Source organism: Silurus aristotelis (assembly GCF_946808225.1).
Source record: "Silurus aristotelis genome assembly, chromosome: 11".
NCBI classification, from domain to species: Eukaryota; Metazoa; Chordata; class Actinopteri; order Siluriformes; family Siluridae; genus Silurus; species Silurus aristotelis.
Genome location: NC_139584.1, coordinates 11,843,572 through 11,858,970, shown reverse-complemented (window position 1 = coordinate 11,858,970; position 15,399 = coordinate 11,843,572). Strand labels below are relative to the sequence as shown.

The following is a 15,399-nucleotide window of genomic DNA, read 5'->3' as shown; positions in this document are numbered from 1 at the left end:
TTAGAGCAAACATGTCCTTTTGATTCAAATTTGTCTATTAGAGTGAGGTTTTATTTTTTTATTTTTTTAAAGAATGTTTGTTTTTATCAAAGTTTAAATAAACCTCATACAGTTTTCTGACCAATACAACATTAGCCTCACACTTGCTACATGTTTTATGAGCATTGTGAACACAGCATTATACCCTTTAAACCAGATTTATGTATTGCTTTGGACATATTGCTTTAGCACTCTGTTTTAAAGAAAGATTTGGATTTCTGATTGCAACTGCTTCTCTGCATCCTGTTCCTGTTTAAAAAATAATAATAAATAAAAAATCTGTGCATTTCCTCATTTATGTATGTGTGTATAGGCTTTTAATCCTCCATGACCCAAAACCCACTTGTGTATTGGCATTTCAGACTTTTAAAACTGGCTTAATGTATTTTATTTTTTTAACTTTACAGAACATGTCCCATTTAACAAGGATATATGTTGGAATATGTTAAGTACCATGTAATTACTCTCTAAAAAAATAAATATGAACCTTTTAAACATTTTGGATGTTCCTTGCTGATCTTATAAATGTAAAGCTGTTTAGTTTAAAAGAAATCTTCCTATAGATATCAGATCATTACTTTTATACAGCATTGTGGACATTTCGTTTTGGACATTTGCTGTAGGTGTTCTGCACTCACTTCAGAGTTCTTCTAAACGATCACCTTTATCCTCTGACAGAATGTTTCTAAATAAATTAAAGTTAGTCAATTCCAGTCCCCATTTACAGCGCATGATTGCTCACTGAATAAGAACGCATGCTATATCCTTTCCTGTCATTAGATCTCAAGCCAGTTGAATCTAAAGACAACAAAAAACCCACATCATAAAATATGTCGACTCTGTAGAAGTCAAGCATTCAGGGCTGTACGGTTCTTGAACTCAAAATGAATGGGTTTGATGACTCCAAACTAAATCTGATTACACCAGTTTTTTCTATGTGAACTGCACCTTAATAATAATAATAATCCTATCGAATTTACACATTTCTATCTGACTTGCTAGTTTTTGATCGGTTGTTCTTGCTGACATTTTGACCAGATCCTGCATCTACATTTTAAGGTCCCCTGTAGAACACTTGCTTCTTTTTTTTTTAATGCATTTCCACCTTGTGCCCAGTGTTAATAAATAAAGTATTTCATTGTTGTACACAGAAATGACGCGTTTATCACTGCATATCCTCCATCATAGTATTTAAACCACCTGACAAATTTTGTGTTGCTCATCTCTGTGCCAAAACAGCTCTGACTGCTGAGTTAGGGGGTTCAAGTCAAGTTTATTTCTATAGTGCTTTACACAACAGACATTGTCTCAAAGCAGCTTTACAGAATTTAACAGTTGAGGTGAACGATGTGTATTTATCCCTGATGAGCAGCCGTGGCGACTGTGGCAAGAAAAAACTCCCTTAGATGTTATGAGGAAGAAACTTTGAGAGGAACCAGACTCAAAAGGGGAACCCATCCTTATTTGGGTGACATCAAGATTATAGTCTTTAAACAATACAGAACACCAAAGAGTAAGAACTAATATGAGCACTGGAATATAAGATTATAAGTAATGTCCTTTCTACAGTCTTTTACAGTGGTTATAAAACTAGGAGCTACTGAGCAACTTATAAAATAGCTCAACATTTGCGATCATCACAGATCCAGCACCAGCTTCTCCATGCCAGAGCCTTTAAACACTCAAGGAGGTCCAGACATTCAAGGAGGATCAGACATTTGGTGTGTGTGCTTGACTGAGGTTCACAAGACCTATAAAGTTTGCATTATATTATTTGGCACCAGATCTGTAAATTCTTTACGGTTTCCCATAGATTAGACTTGTTTGTCCAGCATGTCCCACAGCTGCTCAATCGGAATGAGGAATTTGGAAACCACGTCAACACCATGAACTCTTTATCAAGTTCCTCAATCCATTCCTGAACAATTTATTCAGGGTGCACTGCTAAAAAAAAAAAAAGACTACTACAATTCGGCAGTACCACTGCCAACAAAGACGGCCTGTGACACTGCTTAAGTAAATAGCATGTGCTAAAATAACATCCACATTAATGCCAGGACCCAAGGTTTCCCAGCAGAGCATTGCCCAGAGCATCACACAAGCTTTGGGTCCCCATGAGCCTGTCACCAGTTTACCAGTTTCCTTTTTAAAGATAATTTTGTTATATAACTTCATGCTGGGAACACACCACTAAAACTGCCATTTTTTTTTTTATAATGCTCTGACCAGTTGTCTAGCTATCACAATTTTTCCTACAAGAATATTGTGACTGTTCACTTGCTGCTCAATATATCCCATCCATTGACAGTATACATTTAGCCTAGGGCCTCCAAATGTCTAGAACCGGCCCTGCTGATTCGTGTGTATTATTGGCAACCTTCAGGCAAATTAGCAGTAGGTATAGAGCTAGAATGAGATGCTTAAGCAAAGATTAGAATTTTCTAGAATCTACTAGAACTGTAGTAGAGAAAGAATGATCAGTCCTATTTACAGTGCTGCTGGAAAAAAGAAAAAAAAACAGTCAGAGTAGCATGTGCAGATACAGCGTTCAGTGTAAATACTAAGGCAGAAGCTTATAGGACAGGTAAGTGGGAGGTCTTTAAGACCAGGGAAGAGACGCGGTGTTACATTCCAGAGCATTTATTGAAGGAGAGCGCGTGTTACTGTAGCCACACACGCACTTTTCCTTCAGAATAGTGTGTGTTTACTGATTGCCTGCGTTTGGCTTCTTCTGAATGTTCAGCAGTCTCCTCATCTCCTGCCTCGTTCAACATCCGATTGAACCCGTGTTCCTTTTGGAATGAGTTTTTGGAGACGCAAAAAGAATGACAACAAAAAGTGAGTTTGGTGCTGCGTTCACTTGCTTTTGTGTTTCGTGCATTGATAAAAAAAAAAAGATCCCATAGCTGTCATAGAATTGACTCACACAGAAAAACGTGAATTTGCAATCTAGAACTTTCCAGATCGTGAAATAACTCGAAATAACTGACTTGTGTTATAATAATAAAAATATCTATATGAGGTTTTGAGGGCTTGCACTGATTGAATTGTGATTAGTTTACCCTATAACCAGAGTGCGCGCTCTAGATTTTGCGTGTATGGTATTACAGGATATTTGAGATGCTGTTTGGGGTCACCACCATCGCACCATTACAGGTCCTTACACTGTATTACGTGTAATCTGATTCAAACAGGGATATGATCCATATGACGAATTATACGCATGTACCAGACAGCTGATCTCTCACATTGCTTTTCAATGAGGAAGTACATCCACATATGGAGATTAAGAAAGTTCCATGATACTTTACTTTCTGACACTCCTCCTTATAGTCAGTGGTGTCTGTATAAAAAATGGTCACTTGTGTAGTTTTTATTTCCTACACCTAAAGGCTTTAAAATATCCAACCTACAAGATGCACAGAAGCAGAAATGCTCAGTCTGCTAAAAGAAATGTCTTCGACAGCTGTGGTGCTGTGTTTGGAAAAACCTGACTTCATTGTTGATTAGGCAAAATTGAAAACTTACAAGTGTTGCAATTTTAGGTTATTTTGTGTTGGGGTGTGTTCATGTAGCACTATCACTTTCAGAATGAGAAAGTTACTTGGTTTCTTGTGTCCATAGTAAAATACAGAAAATGTCTTTAGTAAAAAAAGACTAGGCTCTTTGGTTTACTCAGTCATGACATATAAAATGTGAGCAGAGATAAACAGGAGGTCCAATGGGTCCAAAGCAAACTGAATTATATATTCTCATCTTTTCTGGAGTCTCAAACATCCCAACAGACATCAAATATAAATTATATGATTTCTTTTACTCTTGTAAAAAACTTATTTTTAAGTAAGTAAGATGCAGGTACAGATGTGAACATCGTTATCATGATAACAGTGATAACAATGTTCACATCTGCACATGCATCTTATTGTTTATTGCTATTACTATTCTCTGTATACAAAGAGTTTTAAAAAATTGATGTACACACACACACACACACACACACACACACACACACAAAACATAAATTGGAAAAAAACACTACATGAAAACCTTCAAGTATTATAAACAATAGTTGAATTCAATTTAATTTCAGTTCAGTTAACAGTGGAAATTGTCACAAAGCAGTTTCACAGTAATAAACAGAAGTGGAAATCAATACATTTATTCATGTAAGTTTGCCTTTAATAAGCAACAGTTGCAAGGAGACTATATGACGAAGACAAGTTGGAGACTATATGAAGACAAGTTGGAGACTATATGAAGACAAGTTGGAGACTATATGAAAAAGACACCTTGAGAGAAACCAGAGTCAAATTGGATCCCATCCTCAGTTGCGTAAACAGTCAATTAACAAAACCAAAAACCAAAATGAAAACAGCCAGAAGCCTGTCATCTCATGGAATAGAGATACTCAGATAGGGCTTCAAAATTTACCATACTTACTATATGTGCTACTCAAATATAGAATTGTGGTTTTCTAGCATATAATATGGGGAGTCTCTAACTAGATTTGCTCGTATAATTAAAATAACAGCAGACCGAGTTTTTTAGACATAGCTTAATCATATGATCATTAATAATTAACTAATACTATAATACTTTTTTTCTTCACTTGAGTAATAAATTATTAATAGGTTTTTACTGACATGTAAATGAAAACGCTTATGTGCTTTTAAGGAATGCAGTTGAAACGGATGAGGGACCTTGCTGCCTGACTTCTGCTCCAGAGTAAGTCTGTACCCATTAAATATATTATTTTAATATAAGAAGGGTTTTTTTTGCCCTTTATGCTGATGTGTTTTACTATTTTCTAGGTCGCCAGTCATAGAGACTAATGGACTGGATCCTGTCATTACAGACTTTAAGTAAGAGACTATTGTCTACTTTACTAAAATACTAAAAAAAAAACAGCTTGTTCATCTCTTGTTCTGCATACTAAATGTGGGTTATGCTCTTATTCTGAGATTTCTCAAGAGGGGAATTCAGGTGAATTGGAGATATAGTGTTACTTACAACAATACTGTCCATTCAAGTGTTCTCTTAGCACTTTGGTCTGGTATTGGCTTTGCTATGTCATCTAAACACTCTACTTGTTTTACAGTAGTTTGGAACTGCCAGACAATACAGATGACCTCAAAGACACTGAAACATCCACATTGTAAGTACCATTTTGGTTTTTATAGTTGGTTAATTACCAGATTGGTGCTTATCTACCTTAAAAATCTGGTTTGCCTTTTTTTTTTAAATCTCAATCAAAACTTGTAATTTATACAATTTGTAATTTAAATCTATCAATAATTAGTGTTAATAAGGGAATTGTCATTGTGCTTTGTCCCATATTTACTAGTGTACAGTGACAGTGTGTCTCTTGTAGGCAGCATTTTGTTTACACACCAACAAAAGACTTTGTTTGTTTTTCAGTAATTGAGCTATTTTCAGGCTGGCTTTCACATTTGTATGTGACTCTGTCCTAGCTTTTAGATTTCCCTCCTCCCATCTGTACATGCATTCAACCTCTTTTTCTTAGTTAATTTAATTTTGCATAGAAGATGTTCTTCTAATGTCCTATCACCAGTCATGACATGTCTGTTAATACTTGACTTGACTTGAAGAATGACCTGACTGTAAAGAGGAAAATAGTTTTAAGACTCCAGAGAGAAGATCACTTCAGTAAGCCCTCCTCAATTAAATCTCTTTAATTTTATACTGCATTTTATATATTTTATAAATATATGTGAAGCCCTCTCCAGCAGTGGGTTGCAAAAATTGTGACCACCTTCAACCCAACTAACAATGTCCTATGTTAACATAATACTGATAGTGACTTTTCCTGTTTGGCATTTTAATATTTCATATTCTTATTTAGATTTTAGGCAGTACAGCTCTTAAAGTTTTCCCTCATAGAGATCAGATTATTTTATTGGTATATAGAATTGTATCAGTATATAACCCAGCCGTAAGGGGTTGCACAAGCCAGTGCACTCTTAGTGCTGGTCCCAAGCCCGGATAAATGGGGAGGGTTCCATTAGGAAGGGCATCCAGCATAAACCTTGTGCCAAATCAAACATACGGATCACAAAACTGAATTTCATACTGGATTGGTCGAAGCCCGGGTTACCAACAACCGCCACAGGTATTGTTAGCCAACAGTCTACCGGTGGAAATTGGGCTACTGTTGACCAAAGGAGAAGAAGTAGAGGAGGAAGACGTCTACAGAAATTGCAGGGAAAAGAGAAGTGTAGGAGAGTGGAGATTAGAGATGTACTTTAAATGTTGCTACTATGAATGGTAAAGGGAGAGAGTTAGCTGATATGATGGAGTGGAGAAATACCAGTACAGGAACATTGGAGGGGGTTTTAAACTGTTCTTTCATGGTATGGATGAAAAGAGAAATGGTGTAGGGGTAATCCTGAAGGAGGAGTACAGTAAGAGTGTAGTGGAGGTTCTGAGAGAGTTTCCGATAGGGTGATGAACGTGAAGCTGGAAGTTGAAAGGGTGATGATGTCATCAGTGCTTATGCTCCACGAGTCGGCTGTGAGATGGAGGAGAAGGAAAAATTCTGGAGTGAGTTAGATGAAGTGGTAGATGGTGTACCTAGAAATGAAAGTTTGGTCATTGGGGCAGACTTTAATGGGCATGTAGGTGAAGGGAACAAAGGTGATGGGTGGGTATGGTATTAAGGAGAGGAATGTGGAAGGGCAGATGGTGGTAGATTTTGCAAAAAGGATGGAAATGGCAGTGGTGAACACTTATTTTAAGAAGGAGGAGCATAGGGTGACGTATAAGAGTGGAGAAAGGTGCACACAGGTGGACTTCCTTCTATACAGGAAATGCAACCTGAAGGAGATTGGAGACTGTAAGGTGTTGACAGTGTAGCTAGACAGTTTCGGATGGTGGTCTGTAGGATGGCTTTGGAAAGAGGATGAAGAGTGGAAAGTTGGTTGTACCAGATGACATACCGGTAGAAGCATAGAGATGTTTAGGAGAGATGGCAGTTGAGTTTTAACAAGCTTTTTAAATAAGATTCTGGAAGATAAGAGGATGGAATGGAGGAGTGTGCTGGTACCAATCTTTTAAGAATAAGGTAAATGTGCAGACCTGCAGTACCTACAGGGGAATAAAGTTGATCAGTCACACCATGAAATTATTAAAAAGAGTAGTGGAAGCCAGGCTGAGAGAAGAGGTGACTATTTGTGAGCAGCAGTATGATTTCATGCCGAGGAAGAACATTACAGCAATATTTGTTTTGAGGGTGTTGATGGAGAAGTATAGAGACGGTCAGAAGGAGTTGTATTGTGTGTTTCTGGATTCAGAAAAAGCGTGCCGAGAGAGGCGTTGTGGTATTGTATGAGGAAATTAGGTGTGGCAGAGAAGTATGTGAGGGTGGTGCAGGACATGTATGAGGACAGTGTGACAGCAGTGAAGTGTGCAGTAGGAATGACAGACTGGTTCAAGGTGGAGGTTAGACTGCACCAAGAATCGGCTCTAAATCCTTTCCAGTTTGCAGTGGTGATAGACAGGTTGATAGACAAGGTCAGACAGGAGTCTCCATTGACTATGAAGAGCCTGGAGAGGTGGAGGTATGCACTTCAGAGAAGTTAAATGAAAGTCAGTAGGAGTAAGACAGAGTACATGTGTGTGAATGAGAGGGAGGGCAGTGGAGTGGTGCGGTTGCAGGGAGAAGAGGTGGTGAAGGTGGATGAGTTCAGGTACCTTGGGTCAACAGTGCAAAGTAATGAGGAGCGTGTTTGAGAAGTGAAGAAAAGAGTGTGGGCAGGGTGGAGTAGGTGAAAAAGAGTGGCAGGAGTAATTTGTGATGAGACTGTGTTAACCTGCTATGGTGTATGGTCTAGTGACAGTGGAATTGACTAAAAGACAGGAGCTGGAGGTAGCAGAGCTAAAGATGTTGAGGTTTTCGTTGGGAGTGACAAGGATGAACAGAATTAGAAATTAGTTTATTGAAGCGACAGCACATGTAGGATGTTTTGGAGACAAAGTGAGAGAGGTGCGATTTTGGTTTGGACATGTACAGAGGAGGGACATGAGGTATATCGGTAGGAGAATGCTGAGGATGGAGCCACCAGGAAGGAAGAAAAGAGAAAGGCCAAGGAGGAGGTTTGTAGATGGTGGCAAAGGAAGACATGCAGGTAGTCGGTTTGAAAGAGGCAGATGTAGAGGACAGGGGGGTATGGAGACGGTGGATCCTCAGTGGTGAAGCCTAACGGGAGCAGCCGAAAGAAGAAGAAGAAGAAGAAGAAGAAGAAGAAGTATAGTATCAGTATACACAGTCTCCTCTGAAGACATTTGAATTTGAGATCACAAGATGAATGATGAATCATAATTTATATATCTAGAACATCTACAACTTAGAGCATCTAACTTTTAGTGGTAAACCAACCATTTTTATGTGAGCAAATGTATTGGAAAAAAAACAGAACGTACTGGAAATGCATACTCAGTTGGATTAGGTCTAGTGATTGACTTTGCTAGTTACTTTTTTTCCCCTGTAAAGTCATTTATTGTCAGTGTGTTTTGGGTCATTTCCCTTATTGCATGATGAAGATCTTGCAGATATGATTGGATGTATGTTAATTAGCGTTTTTTTGAGAAAGTCAAAGTTTTCATTGATTTATCAGATGACCTGTAATATAGGATTGTTAAATAGGATCGGTATATATAACATTGTACAATTTAATTTGTATTTAGCATATAATATACATAATCTGTATACTATATATATATTATAGTATACACACATATTGTATTTAGAGTATTATATATAATATAATAATAATATTATATACAATATTGTAGTATATAGTATACTATGTATACATTACAGCACACAGAACTGGTATATAGTATAGTAGAATCAGCAAATATGTGTTATATTACCAGTGTTGTCAATGTCATTATTAATTTATCTTATATTCATGTCTATAAATATAACCAGGGCTCAACAACTAAGTCAAATTCCTTGTTAATGACATCACCCATTTATTGTTAATCTATTTATATTCACATGTGCTGATTTGACAGATACTGTACACTTATATAGAGTGACATGCTGGAATGTTTTGTTGTCTCCCTCAAAAATGAAACCCCATTGGAAATAGAGAAATTAGGCCTAATGTAGGTGTTCAGTGAAGAGATGGATGAAGAGTCTTTGTTTAAAAACAGACTAAGTTGTTTGGACAGCCTAGGGATGTTCATTCCATCATATGGGTGACATGAGAGAGAAGATTTTTGATGTTTTTCTTTTGTGTGGATCAGGTTGAGCATGCTAGAGTCTTGAAGAGAGTGCAGATAAATATCTTCAGGTAGGTGAGGGCTGGTCTGTTTCTGGCATCGTAGGCATATATCAGTGTTTTAAATCTGATGCAGGCAGGAACAGAAAGTATTTTAAGTAAAGTTGAGAAGATGAGAAACAATATTTTACTGACTAACTGAAAATATACATAAATGTATTTACTGCATGTAAACTCAGATAATTGCTGAAGTTATGATCATAGTTGTTATTTATTAAGATGTTATTATTTATTAAGATGTAACAGACAGTATCAATAGTATATCTAGTATATTTATATATAGTATATATATATATATATATATATATATATATATATATATATATATATATATATATATATATATAATTATTTATCTTTGGTCCTAAATAATCACTGACACATTTGTTTCACTTGTTAAATAGAAAAGCATGTTATTGATGAGTGCTTGCTGTGCTTTATCACTCAGTGTGAGTGTTGGACACAGACAATGCCTCGGGGAAAAAACATCTCAGCCAGTTAGTCCACTTCATTCACAATGGCTCAGTTGACTGATTGTGTATGTGTCTGTCTGTGTGTGAATTGACCTGTAAATTTTCTCTGCTGTGTGTGACGTTAGTGGAAGGTGGATCAACAACCAAACACACCCCTTAAAATAAACAGGCCTGCTGACACACAAAGCCTGCCACTAATGCTGAATCTCTTTTGGTACATCTCTCTGTTTTTGTCAGTACCGATTCAGTTGATTAAGCATGATGAGACAGATTTCCCAACTGGCTGCTCAGCTAAGAAATATAGCTAAGGTACAACATTTTGAGTGTGTTCATTGTGGTGGCTAATTATATATTTTATTGCATAAAAAACAAAGCCATCTTGGTCTATGTGAGTAAATGTACATGTTACTAGTTCACGATTGGTGGCGTACTATATTTACATACTATTAGGAACAATGCTTCTGAGTGGCACAAAAAGAAAAATGTTTGTTCTATGATTGGAAGACAGCCAGCTTCAGCATCTTGGATGGTTGGGCCTCACTCACTCTCACTTACTCTCTCCAGGTGGTAGCTGTTTGACAAGAGAGAAGGACAGCTATTGGTTATTAATTGGCAAAGAAAATTGAAAAAATTGGAAAAAAAACTAAACAAAAAAGAATAATAATTTGTGTTTTTTAGTTCTGAAATAGTCTACATTAAAAACTACTGCCCCCTCTTGGTATGGAGTGTTGGTGGTGAAAGTGTGTGCATGTCAGCTTTCATCTGTAATCTTTACTGTACTTTTATGTGTAATGATGTGAGCTGACCATTTGTCTGTGGTAGTGATAGATTGTGTATTTTGGCCCAAAGGTTTTTTTTACACAAGTGTCACTTGAAGTTCGATGTAGTTGAGAAAGCAGTAATGTGTTAGAGGAACGCCTAATCATTTCTAGTAAATCTTCTACATACAGATGCGTTTCATTCTGAAATAGCTCTTCAGTTGTGCCCTTTTGGTGCAATGGCTTTGTTTGTCCTTTTTTCTCAGGCGTTAAAGCTTTGCATGCTATCTTTATTTCAAAAATACATGGAGGATGACTGAGGCTGGCTGTGTGCCATGTCGTGCTGTTCTTATGCGGTTTCTGCTGTATCCACATCACTGCAGTAAAACAGCACAGAGTCTCCCTTTCTTCCTCGCTCTTTCTCTCTCTCTCTCTCTCTCTCTCTCTCTCTCTCTCTCTCTCTCTCTCTCTCTCTCGCTCGCTCTCTCGCTCGCTCTCTCTTTCGCAGTCTCATCCATTCACTTTCAGTCTCCATATTTCTCAGTTGCTTTATACTACGTCATTGAGTAGGCTGCAGACCAGGCATTCTAGTCCTGAGTCTCATGATGAACCACCCTGTGATAAGAGTGGTCCATATGAAGACGAACCCAGTGGTCATATTGTCACTTGACTGTGTAAAATCTATTTAATTAGCCAGGCTTAATATTTGGCCAGTGCCCTGAGGAAAAAGACTCCTCCTTTCCTCTGCTGCATTGACGAATTAGAAACCAGACTGCGATATGTGGCATGAGTGCAGTGCTGTGAGGAAGAACAGCAGATCTGCGCTGTGTGTTTTTATGTGTGTGTGTTAGAAAGAGGAGGAGATGTTGGGCAGAGATAAAGAGAGAGAGAGAGAGAGAGAGAGAGAGAGAGAGAGAGAGAGAGAGAGAGAGAGAGAGAGAGAGAGAGAGGACTGAGTAAATGTTGTGTTGCTTTATATGTGATAGTCATCCTGATCTAATTGAGGTCTGGATTCTCCCTATGCTTGTTTCTATTATAGAGAGTGAGAGAGAGTGTGTGTCTGTGAAAAAGTGAGTGAGAGAGATAGAGAGAGAGAAAGAGAGAGAGAGGGAACGAGAGTTGAATCAAGTATGTATATGTGGTTGAGGTGAGGGGAAGCTGCTGTTGGGAGTTCCTGAAGGGGCCTGATCTCAAACACACTGAATTATTCTTCTGCATTTGCTTTCTCATACTCTTCAGTGTCCTTTTTTTGTCTTACCTTTTTACAACCATTATTGTGCCAGATGAAAATGTCAAAGGGAGGAGATGCACTGACAAATGGGTAAGATTTGTAACACTGTTGATGGGATGCTGTGTATTTGTGTTTGTACTGCATGAGTGTGAGATTGTGCATGAAAGTTCATGCTATGTTCGAAAGTGAGAGGCTGAAAAATGCTTTTGGGACCTTTTCCGTTAGATGCTCCCGTCTAGCTTGTATTATTGCTGTGTCACTATATTGTACGTATACATAGGCTAATGTCTGACCTAGAATCTAGTCTACAATGGTCGTACATTTTGTACCTACCTTGAAAATAATTTGCACTATGTGTATGTGCAAGTGAGAATCTGTACTTCATGTCATTATATGCCACGCTGTTAGCTTGTTCGTGTTAGTTGTCCCAGTAATCAGTGCTCCGAAGGCTCCTTTGAGAAATCATCATGCAAAAACTGCTGACTTCAAAGATTTATGCAACATACACAGCATCTAACAGGCAGGACATATTTTAGATGAGTGTGTGTCCTGTTGATTTTCTCTTCTTTCTTTCACATGATCAGTACAGTATGATGCTGATTTGGACAAATTATATTGCCATTATAAAAATTCTTAGCACTGAAAGAGACCTCACTGTTTTAGTTGTTTTTTTGGGCCTAAGCTAGATATTTGAAGTAATTCATAATGAGCAACATTCAACCTTTTGTATCTAGTTATGTATACTATGTTGTAGTATGTTCTTCCAGCTACACTAATGCATTGAGGGATAGGAAAAGTTGCTCGGAGCTAGAAAGATTCAGAAGAAATCATAGCTTGTGAGTCACTCACTACTAATTACGCACAATAAGACTTAATAGCAATACAGAACTTCTTCTGTGGGGCTGAGGACCACTTGAGCCAATAAATATGTTGCAATTGTATAAGCAGAAAAGAGCACAAAGACCGACTGTCTGTTAGCTCTAGTGGATGGACATTGCCTCTATTGAGTTCCCCTCTTGCTTCTCAATTCCTGTGTGCAGAGAAGATCCATAAATGGTTATTACTGCAGGGATATCTCATAGGGAATATGCTATGTGATTGTAAAGAAAAGTATGTTTACTTCAGCTTATGAATGACCTGATGGTACTCATACTCATACACACACACACACACACACACACACACACACACACACACACACACACACACACACATATATATATACAGTGAGGAAAATAAGTATTTGAACACCCTGCTATTTTGCAAGTTCTCCCACTTAGAAATCATGGAGGAGTCTGAAATTGTCATCGTAGGTGCATGTCCACTGTGAGAGACATAATCTAAAAAAAAAAATCCAGAAATCACAATATATGATTTTTTAACTATTTATTTGTATGATACAACTGCAAATAAGTATTTGAACACCTGAGAAAGTCAATGTTAATATTTGGTACAGTAGCCTTTGTTTGCAATTACAGAGGTCAAACGTTTCCTGTAGTTTTTCACCAGGTTTGCACACACTGCAGGAGGGATTTTGGCCCACTCCTCCACACAGATCTTCTCTAGATCAGTCAGGTTTCTGGCCTGTCGCTGAGAAACACGGAGTTTAAGCTCCCTCCAAAGATTCTCTATTGGGTTTAGGTCTGGAGACTGGCTAGGCCATGCCAGAACCTTGATATGCTTCTTACAGAGCCACTCCTTGGTTATCCTGGCTGGGTGCTTTGGGTCATTGTCATGTTGGAAGACCCAGCCTCGACCCATCTTCAATGTTCTAACTGAGGGAAGGAGGTTGTTTCCCAAAATCTCACAATACGTGGCCCCGGTCATCCTCTCCTTAATACAGTGCAGTCGCCCTGTCCCATGTGCAGAAAAACACCCCCAAAGCATGATGCTACCACCCCCATGCTTCACAGTAGGGATGGTGTTCTTGGGATGGTACTCATCATTCTTCTTCCTCCAAACACGTTTAGTGGAATTATGACCCAAAAGTTCTATTTTGGTCTCATCTGACCACATGACTTTCTCCCATGACTCCTCTGGATCATCCAAATGGTCATTGGCAAACTTAAGACGTGCCTGGACATGTGCTGGTTTAAGCAGGGAACCTTCCGTGCCATGCATGATTTCAAACCATGACGTCTTAGTGTATTACCAACAGTAACCTTGGAAACGGTGGTCCCAGCTCTTTTCAGGTCATTGACCAGCTCCTCCTGTGTAGTTCTGGGCTGATTTCTCACCTTCCTTAGAATCAGTGAGACCATACAGGTGAGATCTTGCATGGAGCCCCAGTCGGAGGGAGATGTTTAGCTTCTTCCATTTTCTAATGATTGCTCCAACAGTGGGCCTTTTTTCACCAAGCTGCTTGGCAATTTCCCCGTAGCCCTTTCCAGCCTTGTGGAGGTGTACAATTTTGTCTCTGGTGTCTTTGGACAGCTCTTTGGTCTTGGCCATGTTAGTAGTTGGATTCTTACTGATTGTATGGGGTGGACAGGTGTCTTTATGCTGCTAACGACCTCAAACAGGTGCATCTAATTTAGGATAATAAATGTAGTGGAGGTGGACATTTTAAAGGCAGACTATCAGGTCTTTGAGGGTCAGAATTCTAGCTGATAGACAGGTGTTCAAATACTTATTTGCAGCTGTATCATACAAATAAATAGTTTAAAAATCATATATTGTGATTTCTGGATTTTTTTTTTAGATTATGTCTCTCACAGTGGACATGCACCTACGATGAAAATTTCAGACCCCTCCATGATTTTTAAGTGGGAGAATTTGCTAAATAGCAGTGTGTTCAAATACTTATTTTCCTTACTGTATATATATATATATATATATATATATATATATATATATATATATATATATATATATATATATATATATATATATATATATATATATATATATATATATATATATATAGGTCCCCTGGTGGTCTAGTGGTTACGATGCAGCGCTCTCACCGCTGCGACCCGGGTTTGATCCCCGGTCTAATATATATATATATATATATATATATATATAAAATGGGGTACTAGCATGCTAGTACCCCATTATATATATATATATATAAAATGGGGTACTAGCATGCTAGCATAAATTCTAGCACAAACTCAGGATTTAAGAATGTTGTTAAGCCAAAACTATGTTTCAATGGGTGTTTTAGTTGTTTTGTAAGCACAATGTTTTACCAGGAGGGTTTAAACAGTTAAGATAAGGCTAGCAACATAGTCTTGCTTTTGCTTTTTCTTTTGCTAGATGATATGTTTTTATTATTCACCTGTACATTATGGTTAGCATTTGCAGCAAGCTAACGTGTGCCTTCATACTCAGTTCTCAAACATCTGTTGACCCCTTATAAAAAAAAAAATATTTACAATCTTAGCCAACTATGTAAAAGTAAATTGTACAAAATGGCTAAAAATGATTATAAAACATCAAGTGTATTGTTAAATTACCACATTATTTTTGTGTTTCCTCAAATGTATATTTTATTGGGTTACCCTCTTCTCAGTTAGAAATTTTAATGTTGAGTGTCACTGGGTTCATGTGCATATAGAATTCAGACAAACAAGTGTTGGGTTTATGTA

The 15,399-nt window shown here is 37.8% G+C and overlaps 1 protein-coding gene across 3 annotated transcripts in view; it reads left to right on the top strand.

Annotated features, from left to right (window-relative positions):
- Nucleotides 1-2,665: 2,665 nt before the first annotated feature.
- The window catches only part of ttc39a (tetratricopeptide repeat domain 39A), a 32,023-nt gene continuing 19,289 nt past the window's right edge, over nucleotides 2,666-15,399 (top strand). The window contains exons 1-4 of one of the 3 annotated variants that reach the window (XM_083553807.1): nucleotides 2,666-2,877; nucleotides 4,714-4,764; nucleotides 4,851-4,901; nucleotides 5,138-5,194. In XM_083553807.1, coding sequence (XP_083409933.1) covers nucleotides 2,840-2,877; nucleotides 4,714-4,764; nucleotides 4,851-4,901; nucleotides 5,138-5,194 — 197 coding nt within the window. In that variant the 5' untranslated portion in view covers nucleotides 2,666-2,839. Of the gene's footprint in view, nucleotides 2,878-4,713; nucleotides 4,765-4,850; nucleotides 4,902-5,137; nucleotides 5,195-11,374; nucleotides 11,897-15,399 lie in introns of those variants that run through there. The other 2 variants (XM_083553809.1, XM_083553808.1) reach the window with 2 other exon arrangements.